At 50.3% G+C, this 22,792-nt stretch overlaps 10 protein-coding genes across 10 annotated transcripts; 3 read left to right on the forward strand and 7 right to left on the reverse strand.

Annotated features, from left to right (window-relative positions):
- Positions 1-601: 601 nt before the first annotated feature.
- ASPGLDRAFT_64964 (putative RNA-binding protein) lies at positions 602-5,349 on the reverse strand (the record flags this gene model as incomplete). Its single annotated transcript, XM_022548839.1, has 6 exons — positions 602-2,647; positions 2,708-2,957; positions 3,165-3,589; positions 3,795-4,056; positions 4,979-5,057; positions 5,319-5,349. The coding sequence occupies 6 exons, from the start codon at positions 5,347-5,349 to the stop codon at positions 602-604; spliced, it is 3,093 nt and encodes a 1,030-aa protein (XP_022403437.1).
- A 1,544-nt stretch (positions 5,350-6,893) lies between these two features.
- On the forward strand, positions 6,894-12,480 carry ASPGLDRAFT_33635 (DNA-directed RNA polymerase III core subunit RET1; the record flags this gene model as incomplete). Its single annotated transcript, XM_022544335.1, has 7 exons — positions 6,894-6,961; positions 7,013-7,315; positions 7,365-7,866; positions 7,915-8,493; positions 8,639-8,761; positions 8,833-9,617; positions 9,669-12,480. 7 exons carry the CDS (start codon positions 6,894-6,896, stop codon positions 12,478-12,480), a joined length of 5,172 nt encoding a protein of 1,723 aa, XP_022403438.1.
- A 231-nt stretch (positions 12,481-12,711) lies between these two features.
- On the reverse strand, positions 12,712-14,774 carry ASPGLDRAFT_64966 (DUF4246 domain-containing protein; the record flags this gene model as incomplete). The annotated part of the gene is made up of 4 exons (XM_022548840.1): positions 12,712-13,284; positions 13,344-14,381; positions 14,434-14,515; positions 14,584-14,774. 4 exons carry the CDS (start codon positions 14,772-14,774, stop codon positions 12,712-12,714), a joined length of 1,884 nt encoding a protein of 627 aa, XP_022403439.1.
- A 189-nt stretch (positions 14,775-14,963) lies between these two features.
- ASPGLDRAFT_1267060 (uncharacterized protein) lies at positions 14,964-15,552 on the reverse strand. Its single transcript, XM_022540664.1, has 2 exons — positions 15,537-15,552; positions 14,964-15,483 (listed from the first exon to the last, which is right to left on the reverse strand). Exon 2 carries the CDS (start codon positions 15,356-15,358, stop codon positions 15,080-15,082), a length of 279 nt encoding a protein of 92 aa, XP_022403440.1. The 5' UTR covers positions 15,359-15,483; positions 15,537-15,552; the 3' UTR covers positions 14,964-15,079.
- Positions 15,355-16,215, reverse strand: ASPGLDRAFT_33637 (TMEM53 family protein; the record flags this gene model as incomplete). Its single annotated transcript, XM_022544336.1, has 1 exon — positions 15,355-16,215. The coding sequence occupies one exon, from the start codon at positions 16,213-16,215 to the stop codon at positions 15,355-15,357; it is 861 nt and encodes a 286-aa protein (XP_022403441.1).
- A 372-nt stretch (positions 16,216-16,587) lies between these two features.
- On the reverse strand, positions 16,588-17,454 carry ASPGLDRAFT_1267102 (uncharacterized protein). Its single transcript, XM_022540666.1, has one exon. It carries the CDS (start codon positions 17,377-17,379, stop codon positions 16,858-16,860), a length of 522 nt encoding a protein of 173 aa, XP_022403442.1. The 5' UTR covers positions 17,380-17,454; the 3' UTR covers positions 16,588-16,857.
- A 163-nt stretch (positions 17,455-17,617) lies between these two features.
- ASPGLDRAFT_23906 (guanylate kinase) lies at positions 17,618-18,263 on the forward strand (the record flags this gene model as incomplete). Its single annotated transcript, XM_022543344.1, has 2 exons — positions 17,618-17,633; positions 17,686-18,263. 2 exons carry the CDS (start codon positions 17,618-17,620, stop codon positions 18,261-18,263), a joined length of 594 nt encoding a protein of 197 aa, XP_022403443.1.
- A 212-nt stretch (positions 18,264-18,475) lies between these two features.
- Positions 18,476-19,327, reverse strand: ASPGLDRAFT_64969 (HNH endonuclease signature motif containing protein; the record flags this gene model as incomplete). Its single annotated transcript, XM_022548841.1, has 3 exons — positions 18,476-18,724; positions 18,835-19,076; positions 19,204-19,327. The coding sequence occupies 3 exons, from the start codon at positions 19,325-19,327 to the stop codon at positions 18,476-18,478; spliced, it is 615 nt and encodes a 204-aa protein (XP_022403444.1).
- A 140-nt stretch (positions 19,328-19,467) lies between these two features.
- On the reverse strand, positions 19,468-21,128 carry ASPGLDRAFT_145417 (polyubiquitin-binding protein UFD1). Its single transcript, XM_022541849.1, has 3 exons — positions 21,025-21,128; positions 20,676-20,966; positions 19,468-20,614 (listed from the first exon to the last, which is right to left on the reverse strand). Exons 1-3 carry the CDS (start codon positions 21,025-21,027, stop codon positions 19,820-19,822), a joined length of 1,089 nt encoding a protein of 362 aa, XP_022403445.1. The 5' UTR covers positions 21,028-21,128; the 3' UTR covers positions 19,468-19,819.
- Positions 21,129-21,310: 182 nt separating this feature from the next.
- Positions 21,311-22,675, forward strand: ASPGLDRAFT_64971 (GYF domain-containing protein; the record flags this gene model as incomplete). Its single annotated transcript, XM_022548842.1, has 1 exon — positions 21,311-22,675. The coding sequence occupies one exon, from the start codon at positions 21,311-21,313 to the stop codon at positions 22,673-22,675; it is 1,365 nt and encodes a 454-aa protein (XP_022403446.1).
- Between the last annotated feature and the right edge of the window lie 117 nt (positions 22,676-22,792).

Here is a 22,792-nt window from a genome sequence, read left to right on the forward strand (position 1 = left end):
CATTCCAGAAATCATAGTACAATCAACGGTGACCCGAAGATGTCCGATTACATTCCTCCTCGTTCTGTCCAAAGCGCCCGGGAAAGCATTCATCAATCCAACGTGACAATACAAAAAGCGATTTCCGAACGACATTAACATAAGCAAACAACACACCAGGATAGGGGCCGGGGGGAAGTAAAGAAACAGGACACAGATGAGGAAAATTAAAAACACAGTCGGGCGGGGGGAGGGGGGGTTTGGACATTAAAGAAGCAAAAGACGACATATGCAAAAAGAAAAAACCAAGGCTTGGTCGCTGAGACGCAGTGCGAACAGCGAGCCTAACCAAAACAGCATGAAGAATACAAGACAGTTGCCAAGTACCGCATCATATCGTCAGAATAAGAATAGTAATCCAGAAAAAAAGATAAAAAGATGCAAATCTGCATAAGAATAACAGATCCTCGAGATGGTATCAAAAAACGGAATGTGTTCCCCCGATTCGCTGACGATTGGTCGAGCTGGCCGTGAAGTCATGAAGATCGTAAGCATCATCTCAAATATGGGTACATGGAACAGGAGCTGACAAGGCTCTTGAAAGGAAACAATGTCAGCGAGATCAGAAATAGGCGTACAGTGGGCCTTGAGCCCCAAAGTTACCGGTCGGCTGCTGCGCCGTCGGAGTAGTGTAAAGACTTCCAGAGCTGTCGCTGGCTCCACCTGAGGACGCGTTGGAACCAGAGCTTGAGCCCGAGGCCGGGGTGTAGTTCTGGTTGCCAAATTGACGGCCAAGACTGGGAGGTGCGAAAGCGTTTTGTTGGTACATCAATGGCTTCGGAGCTCCTTGCAAGGGTCCAGGAAGCTGAGCCGAGTTCATCTCATTGGGTGCCACCTGGCCGCTGGTGGCAGCATTGCCCCTTCCCGAACCTTCGGCGGCCATGATCTTGCCCGCAATGCGACGTCCATGGGGAGTCTGGCGGATAGCAGGCAGGATTGGGCGGATGGATTCCACGACGTGGGCGCGCATCTCGGGATCGGAAAAGTCCATAGCGGTCTGCACAACGTAGTTGGCAAACGAGTCACGCAACATCCTCTCCAATTCATTTCCGGCGAGCATCTCTTCAATCAATTGACGACGCATCTGGGGATCAGCAGTCCGCAGGCACTTTTCGATCACATTGGAACTGAACTTCTGCTTAGAAAGGGCAGGTATATGACCACGGAACGATTGACAAAGAGGCTCGGTGAAGTGCGGCTCAGCCAGGTCCAGAATGTACTGAACGACATAGTTTCCAAACGGATCTTGGACCAACGAGAAAGCGTTGGCCGTGATCTGCGCAATCAAGCGGGCGCGCTGCTCTCCCGAAGCATGGTCAATACAACGCTGCAAGACGCAGCATCCGTGGCGGTGGGTGCCAACGACAACGCAGTTCCCACCAACAGCATCGTAGACAAACTGAGCATCCTCAACCGATAGCCGGTTCAGGCACTTCTGGATCACGTGGTTTCCGTTCAGGTCCTGAACCAGTGCCACAACGTGGTTCTCCAGGGAGCGGATAACGGTGCGAGTCTGCTCGGGAGTCGAAACGAATTCGATCATCTTCTGCAGCGCACGCGTACCATGCTGGTTCAATGCAATCTTGACAAGCTCGGGAGCGGCGTTGTTAATTAAAGCCGTGCGCTGCTCATCATTGGAGTATTCGAGCAGCTTCTGGCAGAGGTAGTTTCCAAAAGGATCGGTCATCAGCTCGACAACATGGGGATGGGTCTCCTCAAAGATCAACTGAATGTGCTCAGGGGTGCGTTCCTCCAGTTTTCTCTGCAGATACCGGCAACCGTGCTGGTCCTTGCACAGGCTGTACAGTTCGCCACGGTAGTGCTCCAGAGGAAAGTTCGCGAAGCGAGAAAGCTGGGACGACTCCCCGTCCCCACTGCGCCGCGCGCTAACAGCACCCCTGGTCGGGGTGTCATTGACCCGGAAGCCACCGTATGGCCCATAACCCGCGAAGGAGCCAGGGGGATTGTAGTTGGGAACCTGGTTATTGACTTGCAGGGCGTTACCAAGATAGGGTTGCATGCCGTAGCCGTAGAAAGAATTGGGAACATTGGTCAACGGAGTGGTTGTGGTCGAGCCAGGGACAATAGGGTTGGAAGCGGTCGTGTTGAGCTGAGGACCAAATGGGGCGGCACTAGCCTGCAGTGTGGTGGTCGAGGACTGCGAGCTCGGCCGCTGGGCATCCTCGTGGTCGGGTGAATCCCTAGTCTGGCGGAAGCGGCCTTGAAACACGTCCGCATGAGCTTTGGGTGGCGTGATAGCGGGATCGAAATCATTGTCCTTGACCGTGGGGAGGTCATTGGTCGAGTACGACGACTGCAGGGAAGTAGGGCGGTTGGAAGCCGTTGACACCGCGTTCTCCCGGGTGTCCTCATTGCCATAGAACAGGTTAGCTTCGAGCGAGTGCCGGGCAGCATGACGAGCAGCGTTGACACCAGTAGAGCGGTTATCGCCCGAGGGGCTGCTCAGTTGATGGTTCAGGCGGAACATATTCAGCGTGTTCTGGGGCATGCTTTGATGCGAGGCACGGTGACGGTTATGAACGTTCCAAGACTCTGGATTTGGAGTACGCGAGTTGGCCAAATCCAAAGCGTCCGGGTTTGCCGATAACTGTGTTTATAGGTTAATGATCGATCATTGAGAAATATATTCTGGATCTTTAGTACTTACCAAACCGGATTCGTCTCCGCGAGATAGAGTGGGGAACTTGTCGTCAGGCTCGGTCAATTTGAGATAACTTTTGATGTCTGGGGTGGGGATTCTGTCTTCGTCCCTCAAGGTGTCCTTGTCGTCGTCGTGGGGGAACAGATACTTGGCTGCAGAGAAGGAATCGAGGCCAGAAGAATTGTTGAAACCAGGGGCAGGAGCATTAGCGCGAAACTGTGATAGGTTTGCGGTGGGCATGGAGTAACGGTGAATACTGGAAGAGAATCAGTGGGGTGAATGACAGCAACAGAAATGAAGAAATGAGGGGTGATGTTTGAAGTGAATGCAAAACCAGCAAACCATAGGCGGAAACCCCCAGCCTCAGCCGCAGGTAACCCAAACCCCAGATCTGTGTTTGGTTTTCCTCTTCCAGAAGGCATGTCGTCATAAAAGGAGGGTGTTAAAGAGATAAGAAACTTACGCAGGTGCAGGACGGAAAGGAGAGGACAACGGCTCGTTGCCAAAGTCCTCCTTCTCAGAATTTCTTCGAGAGCCAGGAACAGAATGCACCGAGAAGCGGTTGGTTGGCGTCTGTGCGCCGTTAGGAGACGAAGTCATTTGATTAGATGGAGCAAAGACGTTGAAGAAGCCTGGGGATGAAGTGACGCTGGAGGTAGAGAAACGGGTTGGGCGCGAGAAACCCGCCGGGAAGCCATTGTCATGATACTCTGGCGGGGTTGTTGGTTCACTGACAGGACCTGGGATACCTGCCTTGGCCAAATCGCGTGCTAGCTGGTCCATCTCCTGCTTCTCTCTCTCGTGCTGTAAGTCCAGAAGTTTCATGTCCTCTTCAAACCGCCGTCTTTGTTCGCGCATGTATTCGATGTGCTGACGCTTCTTCTCGAACTAGAAATCAATGGTCAGTATCGGAAACACAATGAGAAATGACAAAGCTAAAAAAAATCAATGCCATTGGATCAACAATGGGAGGCTCACGAGCTGGGTTTTGTAAGAATTGTTTGTCTGCAGTGACAGGTCAGCTATAATAACGGAGCGATGCCAAGAAACAAGACTGCAAGGCAAAAATGCAATGGAGAAAAAGGCGACTTACCGATGGCACCAGTTCCTGAGGATCTGTCACATGAGGAGTATTCCCCGGCTGACTGAAATGGTTCCACGAGGACAGCTTGCTGGAATCTGTGGTGAAACGGCGGTGCAGATTGGCGCGCACATCGCCCGACGGACGCGAAAAGGCCGATGCCATATTGGGGTGACCGGCGGGAGCCATGGTCGTATAACCCGTGTAAGGGGACTCGGAGGGAGGCGAACGAGGAGAAGGGAAACGCAGTTCATCGAGGCGCTCACTCAATCCGCTTTTGAAAGCCATGATGGGTGATCAGGGAAGAATACCCTATCTGAAGATGCAGAGGGAGCAGTCAGCATGAGGCGAGATATATATATATATAATTCATCAATATATCAGAGACAGAAACAAGGGGGAAGAGAAGGTGAGAAAGCGGCCAAGGAGACAGCGACACATAGACATACGCATCCACACCGCCAACCGATTGACGATTGTACTCTATCTGGAGAACAGGGAAAGTAGAAGAGAGGGTGTTTGTGTATGTCTTTGGGCGCCTCGGAAGGTGTTGCAAGTAAGGAGGTTGTGAGAGGGGCTGGAGAGGGGAGACCAGAAGCAAAGAGCAGCAGATGATCTGGCGGGCGATCTGCGACAAAGGGAGTCGGACTCACAATGAACGCCTCGGAAAGTGTTATTTCTTTCTCTAATGATCTGGTTGTTCTTCGGTTTTCTTAATTCTCGAAAGGCTTCTCGTTAAGATGGGGAGGAGAGCGACAGAGGGACGCGAGGAAAAGGGGGCGGTTCGCAGATATGAGGCGAGCTGTTGATGTTGTTCCCTAACAGCCATGCGGAGATCTCGATTAGCCCGAGTGGATGAATCAGAAGAGAAAACAGGCGCTGGTACTTACAGAGGAGTAAAAATGTACTCTGTACAGCCCGATTCTCGTATTGACCAGAAGAGTCCAAAGTTGACTTAATGGATAAGGATAGCTAAAGGAGGACTGCTGTTGACTAGAATTGAAGGCCTGACAGGTGGAAGAGACGGCGGAAAACGCAGCAGGAGGGGAAAAAGAGAGAGAGAGAGAGAGAAAATAAAAGAGGAACCGGATGGAAACGAGAGACGATGCGACGATGAATCGATACTTATTGGGGATTGTGATAGAGCGAGCGATGGCCAGAGAGCGACAGAACAGAGCGGGGAGAGAGAGATTGACCAGAGGGAAGTCGAGGCTGAATTGAGCTGATCGGGTCTGTATCTGTACCGTATTACAGTACTATGTATGCTATGTTTTACTATTGGCTATCAACACCAACTATTTAATACGATATTGATCTCTTTTCTTCTTCTCTTTCTTTCTGATTAATTAATTGATATCCTGTTAGATCGATGGATCTTCGGAGCGCGATTCGGTGTTATTATGTAAGTCATGTACAAGTAACTAACTAGTTAACCAGTACTCTGGACTACTTGTACAACACTACTATCCTGAAGACTCTAATATAGTTACTTGTACAAAGTGAGTAATAACTGACTTGTAAGAAGCTATCAAACACCTGCCTTGATGATGCGCTGGCCTCCATGCATATCTGACAGGCCAAGTCACTCCCGCCGGTGCCTGGATCGTCTGTTTTAATTTGCTATCGCAGGCTAATGGCTGTAAGTCATCCGGCCATTCTGACAGTGCCTGATGCCATGCTGCCTGTATAGGAATCCCTAATAACAGGGGGCATCTACAGTTGGGATATCAAGAGATTCTACAACACCGATTTCACCGCAAACTGTTCATCTTCTGTCCACGGTTCGTCAAACCATGGTTAACCTCAAAGAAAAAGCCCTTCAGTCCCGCAACGGGTCAGTTCCGTTCTCCATAAGAAACGTCGAAGAAACCGAAAAGAAGAGCCCCCGAGATTAGCTTTGTTTGGTCCATGGTTGCCAATCCGCGCGAAAAAGCGGTGTCTTTGCCTCACACCAATCACTGCCAGCCACCTTGCCAAATTTTTTGCATGATCTTCCGGTTTAATCTGCAATGTTTCATGCCTGACTGACGGCGCAGACGGAATGCTCTCTTGAAGCCCGCGGCTGACTTGTCACTCTCACCATATTCTCGCTGGTGCCACCGGCCGGCGGAGCACGGTTCACTGCTAATTGCATCATTCAGTACCTTTTTTTATCCTGTCCGTTTTGACTCAATTCCCCTCGTTCAGTCATTTCGGTTCCCATTAATCAGCGTCGAGTTAGTGGCAAAGAAATGGCGGTCAACATGAGACTCGTTATTGTCTATGGTACTGAATCTCTTGTCTTGGTTCAAGCGTGTCTGATGATATGAATATCCGGATAAGGTGTATGATCGTACCCGAGTAAACTTTATGACCTACATGAACAACGCCATGCGGTGGGTAGTCTTCTCCGCACGGCCATGTAGGTCAGTACGTATATGTATGTATGCCTTGCGGAAGCATCAGCATCAGTACTCTGTATATCATCCCACGCTGCACACGGCACATGCACAGCGACAGAAATGAGCATTACAGAGTACTTACTTGTATAGAGTGCAGCTTCATCCCGTGGCATTGGTGAATTGGACGTATCAAATGCATATCGGATGTTCATGCGGAGTAGGAACACGGGGAACACGGGGTCCGATAAGGTGACTCGTTGCTTCGGTTGTTGGCATATGGTCTTCAGACGATATATACTTTGTATGCCCGAGTTCTATGTAGCTGAAAAAGTAATTTACTCTATGGTGCTGCGTATTGGCTGGAAAATTACACATCCAATTACAGCGCCAATTGTGCCACTGCCAGGCACAGCTCTACAATCATAACTCTTTTATTAATGTCAATATCATCAGGTGTCCTGTCCTCTACAGTGTAGTTCTATATCAATAGAAATCTAGACTTCATAAGGTCCTCTGAACAATCATCATTATAATCATCTTAGACACATCGGGGAATACCGCTCCGATCAGATTAGATTTTTCTATCAACGATTCGCACAATCGCTAAAAATGAACGGTGGGTTCCTGATATCTCCACAAACTGATAATTCTGGGGTCTCCATATATCTGGGGATATCTCCAATTGAGGAATTGCACCTCATTTGACTTCAACTCCTCCACAATCGACAAAATGAATTTAAAACCGCCCCGATATATCCTCGCCAGCATCCTCTGCTCATGCGGTGGTCTACTTTTTGGGTACATCTAACTATCCTCATCAATTGGAAGGCAATACATTGACTCTAATAGGATGGACACGGGCATAATCGGTCCCATAACCGTCATGAAGCCTTTCGTCGCTCAATTTGGCAACCAGTCAGCCACTGTCCACGGTCTGATCGTCTCGTCCATTCTTATTCCCGCTGCGATATCCTCATTTTTCGCGGGCTATCTGGCAGATAAACTAGGACGACCTACGGGAATAAGCATTGGTGCGTTGATCTTTGGTATCGGAGCCGCACTCGAAGCTGCTGCGGTTCATTTGGCTATGTTCATTGTGGGGAGATGTATTGAGGGGATTGGGGAGGGGTTGTATCTGGGGACGTTGGTCGTGTGCGTCTACATATCTTCTACCGATAGAAGTTTAACTGACAGCTCTTAGGTATATATGTGAAATCTCCCCGACCAGCGTCCGCGGAGCGCTGACGACCGGCCCGCAATTGCTCATCACACTTGGTTTGGTGATGGGTTTCTTCACTTGCTACGGAACTTCACGTATCGAATCGTCATTCTCATGGCGGACGCCTTTTATCATCCTAGCCTGCTTGTCCACTGTCTTCTCCGTCGCTGCATATCTGTGGCTCACCCCCTCACCTCGATGGTTGACCCTTCACGGCCGGAAGTCTGAAGCCGCTGAAACATGGGACCTGCTTGGTGTTGGTCTGGCGGAACGAGAGAAAGTTGAAATTGAAGAGATTCGGGGATCAGGATCGAATGCGCATCAAGCGGAGCTCGAACGCGAGCATGTTGAGGCTGCAAGACCTCAGAAATCAACCAAGCATGGCTTCTTCGATCTTTTCTCTCGGGACGTGCGGACACGCACTGCACTTGCAGTTTTTCTCATGGGGATGCAGCAGCTCAGCGGAATCGATGGGGTTCTCTACGTAAGTTACTTCCTCACACGTAAGAACGCATAACTGACCGTCCGACAGTACGCCCCCCTCCTCTTCGAACAAGCCGGCCTAGCCTCTTCAGAAGCTAGCTTCTTCGCCTCCGGTGTCTCTGCCATAGTAATCTTCGCCGTTACCATCCCTGCCCTCATCTGGGCCGACAAATGGGGCCGCCGACACAGCATCATCTACGGCGGGCTCGGGCTTGGCATCACAATGTTCCTAATCGGCGCACTATACGCTTCTCAAACCGTGCACGGCTCCACCGGCGCCGGCCGCTGGGTCGTCATCGTCTCCATAAACATCTTCGCCGTGATTTACTCCCTCAGCTGGGGCGTGGGGATCAAGATCTACGCGGCTGAGATCCAGCCACAGCGCACACGCGCATCCGCGACGAGTCTCGCGCACGGAAGTAACTGGGCGACTAACTTTCTAGTTGCGTTGACGACGCCGATTTTGTTGTCGACCAGTAGTTTTGGAGCGTATTTTCTGTTCGCGGGGTGTACGCTTCTCACGGCGTTTGTGTGTGCGGTGTTCATGCCGGAGACCAAGGGGAGGTCTTTGGACGAGATTGAGGAGGCGTTCAAGTGGAAGGTTGTTGGGAAGCAGAATCTGGCAAAAGTATTTCCTCTTCTTAGATAGAATTGCATAGAGTACATAGAGTAGACAGTCTAACCGTATTCGGAAGCCCCGCTTACATAATTTGTCCCTCCGCCATGGCCGTTGATAAAAAAGATAAAAATTGCTCACTCGCCGTCGACAACAGCCTCTCAACCAGCAATTCCAGTTGCTTCGCTGCAGATTGCAACTCGTCTCTATATTATCTACGTTGCTAGCGGCCATGCCCCCTCGCAGGAGGCCCCAGGCTTCCGCAGCCGCAAATGCAGAGGTATGACAAAGTTCTCCGCACAGCTACTTTTAGATGACTCTAGCTAACATGCGATGATTCTGTTGGTACAGGCTGCAAGGAACGCTGCCCCAGGGCGAAAGCGACCCTCGCAATCTAAGTCGGCTTCTACTTCAGCGCAGTCTGCGCAAGCCCCCGAACAACGGCAGCAGGATGACCCGACAGAAAAGCACGAGCCGTACATTCCTTACCCGTATCGCCATCGGGATCCGTTCGATGCGCTGCTCGAGCCTTTCTACTATAACAAGTCGCTGACCGATCCGATTAACACGGCCCAGGATAAATGGAATCTGCTGCCGGCGTTCCTGAAGGTGAAGGGATTGGTCAAGCAGCACATCGACTCGTACAACTACTTTGTCGAAGTGCAACTGAAGAAGATCGTCGAGTCGAGTTCAACGATCCGCAGCGACGTCGACCATAACTTCTACATCAAATTCACCGATATCTACCTCGGTTCTCCCCGCCGCGCAGACGAGCCGCAGGACGCCGGGTTCAACGTTGAGTCTACTGTGTCGCCGCAGGAATGTCGACTTCGAGATACGACTTATGCCGCGCCGATTCGCGTTGATTTTGAATATGTCCGTGGTAGACAAAGGGTTATCAAACGGGGTGTCTCGATTGGCCGTATGCCTGTCATGCTTCGGAGTTCGAAGTGTGTGTTGGCGAACAAGACGCCGTCGGAAATGACTGTGCTTAACGAATGTCCACTTGATCCGGGTGGCTATTTCATTGTCAACGGTACGGAGAAGGTTATTCTCGTGCAGGAGCAGTTGAGTAAGAACCGTATCATTGTTGAGACGGACGCGAAGAAGGAGATTGTGCAGGCTTCTGTTACTAGGTGAGCACCCTTGTTTTTGGAAGAGGATCCCCATTTGCTAACAGTGCACAGTTCATCGAACGAGCGAAAGTCTAAGAGCTATGTCGTCTTCAAGAAAGAAAAGCTTGTCGTTAAGCACAATGTCCTGAATGAAGATATTCCAATCGTTATTCTCCTCAAGGCAATGGGTATCCACACCGACAAAGAGATGATGCTTCTCGTCGCCGGTGTCGATAAAGTGTACCAGGAGGATTTCGCCATCAACTTCGAAGAGGCGATCAAACTGGGCATTCATACGCAACAGCAAGCTCTCGAGTGGATTGGCGCGCGAATCAAGATCAACAGGAAGCAAATGTCATACCGCAGGACCCATGTTCAGGAGGCAGTTGAGGCCATCGCATCTGTCATCATTTCGCACATCGAAGTTAAGAACATGAACTTCCGCCCCAAGGCCCTCTATGTGGCGCATATGGCGCGTCGTGTGCTGATGGCCAAGAACGACGATACTCTGGTGGATGACCGTGACTACCTGGGTAATAAGCGACTGGAACTGGCTGGTCAGTTGCTAGCGTTGCTGTTTGAAGATCTGTTCAAGAAGTTCTGCTTTGACATCAAAATGAACATCGACAAGGTCCTGAACAAGCGCAACCGAGCAGAGCAGTTTGATGCCTGGAGCGTCATGAGTATGCATGGTAATCACATCACTCAAGGAATGAACCGTGCCATTTCAACAGGTAACTGGAGTTTGAAGCGTTTCCGTATGGAGCGTGCCGGTGTCACCCACGTTCTGAGCAGATTGAGTTATATCGCAGCGTTGGGTATGATGACTCGTATCAGCAGTCAGTTCGAAAAGACAAGAAAGGTCAGCGGTCCCAGAGCGCTTCAACCGTCACAGTTCGGTATGTTGTGTCCAGCAGATACGCCCGAAGGTGAAGCATGTGGTCTGGTCAAGAACCTGGCTCTCATGACACACATCACCACCAACGATGAAGAAGGTCCTGTGCGAAACTTGATCTTCATGTTGGGTGCGGAGGATATCCAAACCATCGGTGGTAAGGAGCTGTATGCACCTGGCTGCTATACGATTTCGATCAACGGTACACCAACGGCACTCACACGGCGTCCGAAGTACTTCCTCGACGCCTTCCGACGACTGCGTCGGATGGGCAGAATCTCTGAGTTTGTCAGTATCTTCATCAACCACCACCAGCGGGCGGTGCATATCGCAACAGACGATGGCCGGATTTGCAGACCTCTCATCGTTGTCGAGAATGGCAAGTCTATGGTCACTGCACACCACCTGGAAAAACTCCGCGATGGAACGATGCAATTCGATGACTTCCTCGCGCAGGGTTTGGTGGAATATTTGGACGTGAACGAGGAAAACGACTCGCTCATCGCCATCTACGAAAAAGACATCAGCGAGACCACGACACATCTCGAAATTGAGCCGTTCACCGTCCTCGGTGCAGTCGCCGGTCTAATTCCTTACCCACACCATAACCAGTCGCCGCGTAACACCTACCAATGTGCAATGGGTAAACAAGCCATTGGCGCCATCGCGTCGAACCAGTTCCTCCGCATCGACTCAATCCTCTACCTCATGGTGTACCCCCAGAAACCAATGGTCAAGTCGCGGACAATCGAACTGACCAAATACGACCACCTCCCTGCCGGACAAAACGCCATGGTCGCAGTCATGAGTTACTCTGGTTACGATATCGAAGATGCCCTTGTCCTGAATAAGGGTTCCGTCGACCGCGGCTTCGGACGCTGTCAGGTCTTCCGCAAATACGTAACAAACCTAAAGAGTTACTCCAACGGCACAAAGGACCGTCTCGACCCCCCACAGTACGAGAACGATGCGCCCATCCGCAAACATGCCCTCCTCCAAAACGACGGTCTCGCCGCGGTCGGCGAAGCAGTCAACGCAGGCGAAGTCTACATCAACAAATCAACCCCAGACCAAGCACACTCCTCAGGCATCACAGGCTCCGACCTAGGCCGCCCCGTCAGCTTCCAACCAACCCCGATGACCTACAAACTCCCCGACCCCGCGCACATCGACAAGGTCATGGTCTCAGCAACCGAGGGCGAAAACCAACTCATCAAGGTTCTCACGCGTCAAACCCGCCGCCCAGAAGTCGGAGACAAATTCTCCTCCCGCCACGGCCAAAAGGGTGTCGTAGGTATCATCGCTGACCAATCCGACATGCCCTTCACAGACTCGGGAATCAACCCAGACATCATCATGAACCCCCACGGTTTCCCCTCCCGCATGACAGTCGGGAAAATGCTGGAGCTCGTCGCCGGAAAGGCAGGCGTGTTAGCCGGCCACCACGGCTACGGCACATGTTTCGGCGGAACACCCGTCGAAGAAACATCGCGCATCCTCGTCGAAAAGGGCTTCAGCTACGGTGGAAAGGAATACCTCACCTCGGGTATCACAGGCGAAGCCCTTCCGTTCTATGTGTTTACAGGACCAATCTACTACCAAAAACTAAAGCACATGGTCCAAGACAAGATGCACTCCCGTGCCCGCGGTCCCCGCGCAATGCTCACCCGGCAACCCACCGAAGGACGATCTCGAGACGGTGGTTTGCGTCTCGGAGAAATGGAACGTGACTGTCTCATCGCGTACGGAACCTCGCAACTGCTTCTCGAGCGGTTGATGATCTCGTCTGATCGCCATGAAATCGACGTCTGTGAGACGTGTGGGTTCATGGGGTACTTGAACTGGTGTCAGCGGTGTAAGTCGTCGCGGGGTGTGGTGAAGATGGCGATTCCGTATGCGGCGAAGTTGTTGATTCAGGAGTTGATGAGTATGAATGTTACGGCGCGGTTGAAGTTGGAGGATGAGTTTCCGGAGTCCAAGGGGCGGTAGTCGTCTTCTCCGAGGTTAAGATAAAATAAAATAGCATAGCGTGATTTTGGCGCTGGTTTGTATATATCCTTGCATTGGCGGCGATTTGGTTGGCTAGATAGAATTGACATTTAATTCCAATACTGATCAATAGTTGTATTACTTGAACCCTAATAGTAAACCTAATAAAAGACAACTGATAATCACAGGCAATTTATCCCAACATCCAACGTCCACCCCTTTAATATATAATTAAACATTCACCTTCTTTGAATCCCAAGCAACATCAGTATACTTGGTGAACTCAATAGTCTCCTTCAAAGCCTGAGCATGCCACCTCTTCGCCTCACTCATGGAAAACGGCAAATTCGACTGGTTCTGAAACCCCATCAACAACTTATCCAACGAGAGATTCAAATTCAAAAATTCATCATAATCCGCTCCCTGAAACGCCCAGTCCAGCCGCTGCGGAGGAACATTCGCAGTCGACGTAATCCGAATATTCGGATCCACGAGGAAAAACGCAAACGCCTTCACGGTGCCGTTCTTGCTGTTGTCCACCAGCTCCATCCCTTCGTATCGGTGCTGCACCGTGCTCGGGAACATGACCATGCGGTTCAGGAAGCAGCGGATCTTACCGGGTTCTTGGATCGCTGCGTCGCCGGGGTTTAGGCCGAAGATTTGTTTGAGCCAGACGGTGTCTTCGGGGCGGTGCTCGACTTCGCCGAGGGTGGTTGTTTCGGCGAGGTGGCGGAAGGCCATTAATGGGACGGTGACGTTGTCGTGCTCGATGGTGACGAAGGCTGAGGCGATGACATGGTCGTTCTAGATTCGTTAACGTATGAACAAAGAGAAGGACGGGGATGGGGGGGGGGGGGGGTTACCATCTGGCCTGCGCCGTGCCACCCGGATTCAAACCTCGGCTTCTCAGGCGACAAGTGGATATCGAAAATCCGTATCATCAACTGAAGGCCATGCTTCGCGTAGTCCTTACCAAGGAGAACTTCCTGCTCGACTCGAAGAGGGGTTGACAAGTCCATGGGTATATTGTTCATCATCCACTGAGGAACTGCCCAGGGAATGAATTTCCCACAATCAGGTTGGACGGCCTTCAAGTTTGCCATACGCCAACTCTGCAGACGGTCCTCGAATTCGATCTCGGCTTCCCTTTCACCGGGTTTCGGAATCTGTTCCTCCACCTCCTTTGGCAGAGGATAGTACTCTGCTTTTCTGTATTCGATCCGTGCTCGTGAGTGAAGCATATCCTTCAGAGGCGTCAGTGTGACCTCGAGCTGGTCGATCACATTGTTAAACAACTCCTCGAAGAGCTCGTATAGTCCACTGTATCTGACGGGATGCAAGTTGTTTATGTAGCTCGTAATGTGCCATTTGCCATCCTCTCCCAAGTTCATCTCGAAAGGAAGCATTTGGAATCGCCGGCTGTACGGCCTGGTCGCGATATCAGTTTGCGTCGCAACCCTCGTCGTGATATCCTCTCTGGTAATCCCGGTTTCTTCAGGAACGGGAATTATTTCTCCCTGGCCGATATATTTCAGCGACTCCTCAGTACTGATAATCTTGTCCGACAGGATGCGAGATCGGCCATATACGAGACAACAGAATGCCACGGGGATAAGGTCTTCTTGTACATAGTCAGTACCGGGGTTGTAGAACCGCATTTCCTGCGGAATATCCTCGAGGGACTTGACGGCGTGCAAGAGCCTGAGGCGGAATTCGTCGCTTATGTTGATGTCGGACTTGGTGACGTCCCCATTGTACAGGGCGATTGCGCCGCTGTGTTCATAGAGAATGGACTTGAATCGGAGCTCGTCGATGATCCAATTCGCCATGTTCGGGGTGATATCTGGTTCCTTCTCCATTGCATCCTTCTTCCATGCTTCCGCAACATCATATTCGTGGATCTAATTTGATCAGCAAGTTAAGGTCAGCATCAGTGGTGGTTCACCAACATACCCTTTTGTACCATTCGGGTGTATCCGTGATGCCCTCCATTATTCTCAGCATGTTGAACTCGCGAAGTGTTTGAAGAGGTTGGCTGAATTTTTATGTTAACAAAAAGATTCCGGTAGAACGCAGCCTGAAATGATGAATGTCTGGACATACTCTGCATTTCCTTGTTTGATGTCGCGATCATCATTGGCGTTTGGGAATAGACTTCTGTTGTGGATACCGTATACATTCTTTTGCATCGGTGCGAAATCCAATGGCAGTCCATACCCAGGCCGCAGGAATGGGTTATCCTGTATATCAGGGTCACTCATAGGGGTTTGCTCTTTGAACGATTGTTGAAACATGATGACCACTATATTGAACGCGGTTAGTCCTGGAACATGAGGTAGGGCTAGCGATGGTGATTAAGAAAAGCAACAACCCACCCAAGCCAGCGAATCTCCAAACTGAGGAGTAATAAATTCGTGAGAACTACGACGTTAAGGCTCCTTGAGGTGACGATTCCGCTTATCCTGGCCAAAAGACTTCCGCGCGAAAGATCTGATGTGGGAAAAGGGAGAGCAAGGTTGAAAAGAGAAGAATCTCGACATATGGACTTCATCAATGGTCATATCGGGAGCCCACGGCGATGAGCCAGGGGTGCTTTAATTCACGGTAGAGGTAAATATGAAATAAGCCGTCCGTTCCGGAACGGCCCAGAAACAAACATGCCCTTAAAGACACCAGTGCTAAAGTAGAGCGAGCATGTAATGTCGAAACTGTTTTGAAAACATCGCGGAGGTCGCCTCCGAAGTATACTGACGGACCAGAAACGCGGGAACCATGAGATCACAATTGCGAGATTTAGATGAACTAAGGGACCAAACTCCGTAAAACTATGGAGAAAAATCGGGTATGCGTTATGATTTTCTTGTGAATAAACACTCATGCCCTGGTGAACAGGTACTTCTGCACGATGCCCCAGTACCGCTCGGGATCAGCCCTCATATGGCTCACATGAGGAGAACCGATGAACTTCTCGCGACGCACATAGCACCCCATAGACTTTGCCTGGTAGGCATGTCTCTCCACGTCTCTCCAGTCCACCAGATCATCGGCGTCCGAATAGATATAGCACCTTCTGGGTCTGCCTTTCGGATCGATCCCATGGAGTATACGGTTATCATTCATTGCATCCCGGGCCGTGGTGATAGCGTCTTTCGTGCCGGTGAATCTTCGGAAAATTGCATTCAAGAACAAAAACGCGTATAAGGCGACTTTGAGGAGAAATCGCAAGATCAACATTCCTGGAAACGCGAACGAAAAGGCTTTCATGACGCCGCTGACGGTTGTTGTTCCGGGTGCGCTGTCGAAGATCATTGACGAAACGCGCAACGGATTGCCTGTCAACTCTTCATATGTCGCAAGCAGATTTGTCGTCGAAGAGACTCCTCCGTTCGAGAACATGTGCAGAAACACTGGGTCTCCAGGGGACGAAGAGGCCCGAATGGCTTCGACAGCCGGCATGACCCGGGTCTGCTGAGCATCTTTCGAGGCACCAAAAAGAAAGTCATTAGAGGAGCTCAGGACAAAGATGATCCTGGCTGCAGGTGCCAGGCGTCTATATTCAAGAACGTATTTGGCCAATGCCCGTGGAGGAGCGTTCATCCAGAAAGCGAGAACGATCGTCTTCGGATATTGCCCCTTATATTTGACAGTTTCATCTGGCTCCTGGAGATATACAGAAGGGGAGAGCCGGGAAAAGGATGCCAAAGGATGCTGCACGTCCAAGGGTTTGCCTGCCATGATGAATTTTGATAACGAGCGACTGGATTCAATAGGGCAATAAAAAAAATAAAAAAAATTTAAAAAAAAGAATATAACGAGGTATTACCCCTGCGTTATCTCAATACAGTAATTCGTAGGAGGGAGTTCGTGAGCAGAGTACGATAGTCGCACCTTCTTTCTGGTTAATATAGAAACCGCCCCCTAACCCCTGGCTGTTTCATTATGCCTGAGGCATCAATTTCTCCGTCGAGCAAGGACATCACTATAAATAACTTTACACCGTTGGCTACTAGACAATCAATAAAATAAAGAACTACAAGGCAGATCACTATCTTGAGTAATTAGTAGACATATAACTAACTAGTTAGTTCAAGAGGAACAAAGTTTAACTCGGGCACTATGTCTTGGTTGTGGCTACTAAATTATATACTACTCCACGACCCACCTTGACCATTGCTGTCAGGGTAGTGAGAGCTTAAAAGGAGAAAATAAAGAAACATCGCTTCAATATAGTCAAGCGGGTAAAGTATATAAAGAATGTACAATACCCTTCGGAGATGGTGGAGACAAAACGGCCCTAACTGCATAGTAGGAGCCCTCAAAAAGATACAGTACAGAACGCTAAAAGGTCCACCAAACTTGTCTGGCGCTCTTCCTCACTCAGGAGTCCAGCACGCTCTTCGATACATAAGCGGTCCGTAGTACTTGGGTCCCGTAAACCTCATCGAACATGGAACTGGACCTTGCCACAAGACACACCCAAAACAATCCATCATCAGGGGACTGTTCCATAATTACCCGAGCCAAGAACTTCAGGTACTGGGATTGAGGTATCCTGGCGCGATAGTTTATCACGGCCACCTCGTTCCGGACATTTTCGGTGCAAAATATCGCTCTTCCCAGCGCAGCGAACCATACGATTGCTTCAAACCCGTCCTCACACCGGACTTGGTAGTATACGTTGATTGCGCCATTCTTCAACTGGCGAGCGTATTTTGCTTTCGGGTTTCCCTGGCGGCGTTTGTCGACAAGGCCCGTTGCTAGTTGTTTAGGATCTCTGTAGCAGAAAACGAACCTATATAGTAAAGTTTTTGTCCTGTTGCTCTTCTGCCATATGGTCGAAATACGTGTTGATGCTATACCGGTGATTGGAAGCGGATGCCCGGATTGATTCGCGAGCATTTAGGTAGGAAGATATGGTAGAGTAGAATACAAGACAGCTCTCTCTCCTCGTACACAGGTCGACTTCTGCCAGGTTCAGGGGCTGAAGTTCAATACGATGTATTAAAGGACCGAAATACGGAAGAACCAGTGCCGCTGGCGTTCTATATTAAGTGCAACACTAACGACATATGATGTCCGGGGATCATCATGTCATTAACCCCGCAAAACTCTTAACTATTTCCAGAACATTGCCAAAATGGCACCTAGTAATAGTAGGCTCTACCTTCCCCAAAGCCTAAATCAATACATACTGACACCAAGAAGCACCCCCAGACCGCCGACCAATAGTCATCTCCGGCCCCTCAGGCGTCGGTAAAGGAACGTTATCCCAGAAACTCCTTGACTCACACCCTGGCACCTTCGCATTTAGCGTATCCCACACCACGCGCAATCCTCGTCCTGGTGAAGTCGAGGGTGTAAAATACTTCTTTGTGTCCCCTGATACTTTCATCTCTCTTATCTCTCAACATGCCTTTATCGAGCACGCGGTTTTCAGTGGCCATCACTACGGAACCAGCAAACAGACTATCACAGACCAGACGGCAAAAGGACTGGTGGTTGTGCTCGATATTGATATGAATGGCGTCAAGAATTTGAAGGCGGACGCTGGTATTGATGCGCGCTACGTCTTTATCAAACCATCGAGCTTTGAGGCACTCGAGGCGCGGCTCAGGGGTCGTGGTACTGAGAATGAGGATGATTTACAGAAGAGGTTGAGCCGGGCTAGAATTGAGCTGGAGTATGCGAACACGCCGGGCGTCTATGATAAGATCATTGTAAACGATGATCTTGAGAGGGCGTATAAGGAATTGGAAGGGTTTGTGTATAGGCCAACGTCCTAGACAAACGTTGATTATCGAGAAAGAGCAAATATGTGGGCGTTGATTCACCATTCTTGTCTTTTTTAAGCCTCATACCAATCCCATGTCCTAGTTGTGGCTGCTAAATTGTAAACTATGTATTCCTCGGCCCGTGTGGTAGCCAGTCGTACAAGCTAGGAGGAATTGCAAACGACCATCTCTACCGTCCGCACATACCAATGATACTCAGAACCTCAGCCTGCGTATTCCGGATTCAATCTCACCGCAAATTCCAACTCCAACCTCTCCGCAGGAGAGGGACCCGCCATCATCTCGCCCATCATATCGCAGCCGGGGGGAAAATCATGCTCCCATATCGGTTCTCCCCTTCCCCTCATGTTTGCGAGGATGCTCTGTCTATAATGCCATCTAAGCAGTTCTAGTGACACACGATGAGGGTTATCCAGCTTCCGGCAGACCGGGTCTAGCACGCGGCCGTCAACCTCGAATGGATCGAAATCAAAAAAAAAAAAAAAAAAAAAAGGATTTTCCAAGAATCCTTCAGAGGATCATATTAGCGAGCCGAAAGAGAATTAGGTCAAAAATCACTCACATCTGGGTTGATCGAGATCAGGTAATTATCGAAATTCTTATGTATGTCCCCCTTCATGAGTAAACCGGTTTGCAGTGAGTTTATGCCAGACGCATCGGTGACCCATGTCCAGAAATAGTTATCGATCCAAACGCCTTTTTGTTCAACTGGAAAAACATGGGCGGCTTCAAAGCCACTCCAGGTAATCGGGGCATTCCTGTTGACCGTCCCCGACACGGTGCATTTGCCATCGTGTACCGTGTCTGAACTCGTTGGTTCTACCGCTCTGGTCATAGGATACTAACCTCTGAACAAAAGCTTTATCGGTCATGCGAATTTCGCCCACGGCAGTTAGTAGAGTAGTTATTCCATCGTTGGAGTAGCCCTTACTCTCGCACTGAACGTCGTACTCTCCTTCTTGAAGGGAGTCATCGGTCGATGATACCACCCGGCCAGATGTTTTCTGCATGACTTGAAATGGGGTTATAGTAATCAACAAGACTCGACTAAACATAAACAGAAAATTCGCCTCAGTGAGGGAACCGTTTTGCCGTACGCCTCCCAATAAGGCTCCCGCATTAGCGTTGAAGATAAAGACGTTACGAAAAGCGATTCAGTTCATAGGGCAGGGGAACAATTTGCAGTCGAGAGTATACCAGCGAAGCCTTAAAAAAAGATCTAGTTAACTAGTTAAACAAGAAAGTTCCTCAAATATAAGGCTTGAACGGTAGTCTAGTTAGTCACAGGCGGTGACGAAGTACCATTCTCAAGGTTCCAACCATCGACATCTCTTTGATACTATACCCGAAAGTGAATCCCAATTGAACGCCGGCCTAGTCTCGCTATGCTCCTAAACAGTGTGCCGACCCTAATATTGACTTATCTATGTAGAAGTACAGGCAAGGGAAGAACAACCAATCCGAAAACCCCGTCTAAGAATATGATAGTCCTAAGCCCGTATAATCCCATGTCATTTGATTATATTCATTACCTATAGCTTGTCCGTTCAGCTCCCCGAGGCGGGTGTCTCAGAGCGTCCGGTGTCTTTCTTCTTCCCACGCAGAGTCTGACCGGCTCCTTGGAACCGGGGTTTCTCCTCTTCTTCGACAGCCTGTCCCTTGTCATCACGCTTCTTCACAGGCTTGATCGCATAGCCGAAGAACAGTTGATTGGGTGGCAGTCGTAAGGGCTGAGGCCCATTCGTTCTGCGAGCTGGCGGGGGATGCTGAGAATTCGATGTTCCCGGAGCAGGTGTGGAAGGTTGTGGTGTCGGAGTTTTGCTACCCTTCTTCGCATTCAGACGGTGACCTCCCGAAAGGAAGTTCGACGAGACTGCCTTGGCGCCTGCGGCGGCTTCGGTGGACTCTGGCGCAATGGCGGCGTAGTTGATCGATTGTGCCATCGTACCCTGGGGATGAAGTAGACCACCGGATGGGAGCTTTCCGCTAACGCCACTGCGAGGGGTGCTTGTTCCGCTGGGCTTTTGAAGCTCTTCATACCCCACAGGTGGTGCAAAATCGACCTCCAAATCTGTTTCCAGAACAGATACGGCGCTCTTCCCGTCGGGTTTGGTCTCCAAAACAGCCATCTCGTACACTTGATCGTTGTAGGCAAAAGTGAAGACATCACCCTTGGTAAGGCAAGAGAAGTTGCGGAAGGCATTTTCGAGGACTGCTTTAGGATCGCTGATGTCAAGGAAGGCGGTTGACTGGGCTTGGAGTTTGATGAATTGGCCAGGCGGGAGGTCGGTGGACTTGATCTGGAGGAGATCACCGGGCTCGAGGAGTAATCGCTGCATCAACTATACATAATCACGTAAGTCAGCACAGTCACAGCAACGGGTCGAGAATACTGAGCCTTACCCAGTATGGCAAGTAGATCTTCCCCTCCTCAGCAATAAACTCCAACACACCAGCATGTGTCATCAGCTCCCTCGCACCATTATGGAGCTCGAACATCATTGGATATGTGATATGAAGGCGAGTCAACCTGTCCAGGGCACTCGGAGGCATGATGACCTTGCCGCCATGGTTGACGTTCTCTCTCTCGGGACCGGGCATCATTGCGACGGGGTAGCAGCGGTAGTACTCATCGAAGCGACGGTTGGCACCTCTCAGCATGGAGGAGCCAATGTCCATATCATCATAGCGAAACTGCAAAGGTCAGCTCCGAGTCTTGAGCTCTCAGATCCTGGATGTGGTGTGAACAGACCATATTGAGCTGTGGTAGTGGCAATCAGTCAGATTCCACTGATGCTATTTCTGAAGCAAAATGAATCTGTATATAATTAACGCAGAACGAATTTCTGAAAATGCCGTTAAGAAAGAACAATCAACTGCTGTCTCTTATCGCCCGCGGTGACGCAAGTAGGCTCCGCACGCATTTTTCCGACCCGACCCCAGACCAGGACAACATTGCTGCGAGTTTTCAGCTCAATTTACTCTCACCAAGCTCTTTTAACTATCAGCTTTGAGGCTGTCAGATACTACGGCTAAAAATGTCCTCCGCGCGCCCCAAGCGGGCAGGCGAAGACTTCACTCGCACCCACCACCACGACGAAGACGACCCCAACGGCCCAGCATCTCACAAGAAGCCCCGATTCGACCTCCGCAACCCCTCAGCACTAGCGCCCGACGCGCTCGAGGATGATGCGGTCTTGGACGCAGACGAGATCGGCCGCCGCGGACAACAAGTGCGCCGGAAAGCAGTCAACCTGGACGGATACGACTCGGACAGTGACAACGAAGGGTTTTCGGCGCGCGTTGAGAAAAAACCCGAGAATCAGAGGAAACAACACGATGCGGACGACGATGATATGTTCGCGGAGCTGCAGGAGGATTTCGGGGCTGAAGAAATCGACGCGGACGAGGCTATGCGCAAGAACAAGAAGAACGTGCGGTTTTTACAAGATGATGAGATTCAGGGACAGGTTTCATCTTCGCGTGGTGGACATGCTTTGCACGCAGATCTGAGCAAGGGCCATGGTGAGGTCGACGAAGACGACGATGAAAGCGAGGAAGATGTTCCAGAGGAAGACCGCGCAAAAGTGGATGAGGAGTTGGATGAAGAAATAGGAGCCGGTGGGAAGAAAAAGAATGCGCCTTTACTAGATGCGTTCAACATGCGCAATGAACAGGAGGAGGGCAAGTTCGACGATCAAGGAAACTACATTCGAAAAGCGGCGGACCCCGATGCTGTTTATGACTCTTGGCTCGAAGGCGTGTCAAAGAAGGATATGAAAAGCGCAAAAGAGGCCGCAGAAAAACGAGACGCCGAACGGAGAGAACGAGACCGGCAAGACGACAGCATCTTAGCAGGCGACGTCCTGAAGGCCATCATCATACATCTTCAACGCGGAGAGACGATTCTTGAAGCCCTGGCGAGAATAGGCAAAGGCGTGCAAAGAAAGCCGAAATGGCAACAAAACAAACAACGGAATAAGAAGAAACAAAACGGAGCCGCAGCCGAAGACACCGAAATGACAGAAGAAGACCCTAACGAGGCCACTCGCAAGCAGACAATCGAAGCCATCACCGGTGCTGCCGACATTCTCATGACCAGAGGACAGGCGGAAATCTACGACACGGAACGTGAACTTCTCACGAGGCAATATAAACGCGAGACAGGCGAGGATTGGGTTGATTCTGCGGAATCTACAGAAACAGGGAATAGTGCTGGCGAGCAAGGGCCGGTGATGTGGGAATTCCGCTGGGCTGATGCTCGTGATGGAGGCAACATCCACGGGCCATATGATAGTGCCATGATGGAGTCGTGGAAGGGCGCAGGGTATTTTGGTGAAGGCGTCGAGTTCCGGAAAGTGGGCGACACTGGTGAATGGAGACAAAACGTTACTTTCTCATAGCCCATGAAATACGCGACGTGTACATTATTCTACTAATTTTCTGATATACCAAGCACATCGTTATTCCTCGGGTCTGTTTGGGATCCAATTCGAAATCTTGTGTCAATTACCCCGTAT

This window comes from Aspergillus glaucus (genome assembly GCF_001890805.1).
Source record: "Aspergillus glaucus CBS 516.65 unplaced genomic scaffold ASPGLscaffold_5, whole genome shotgun sequence".
Taxonomy (NCBI): Eukaryota; Fungi; Ascomycota; class Eurotiomycetes; order Eurotiales; family Aspergillaceae; genus Aspergillus; species Aspergillus glaucus.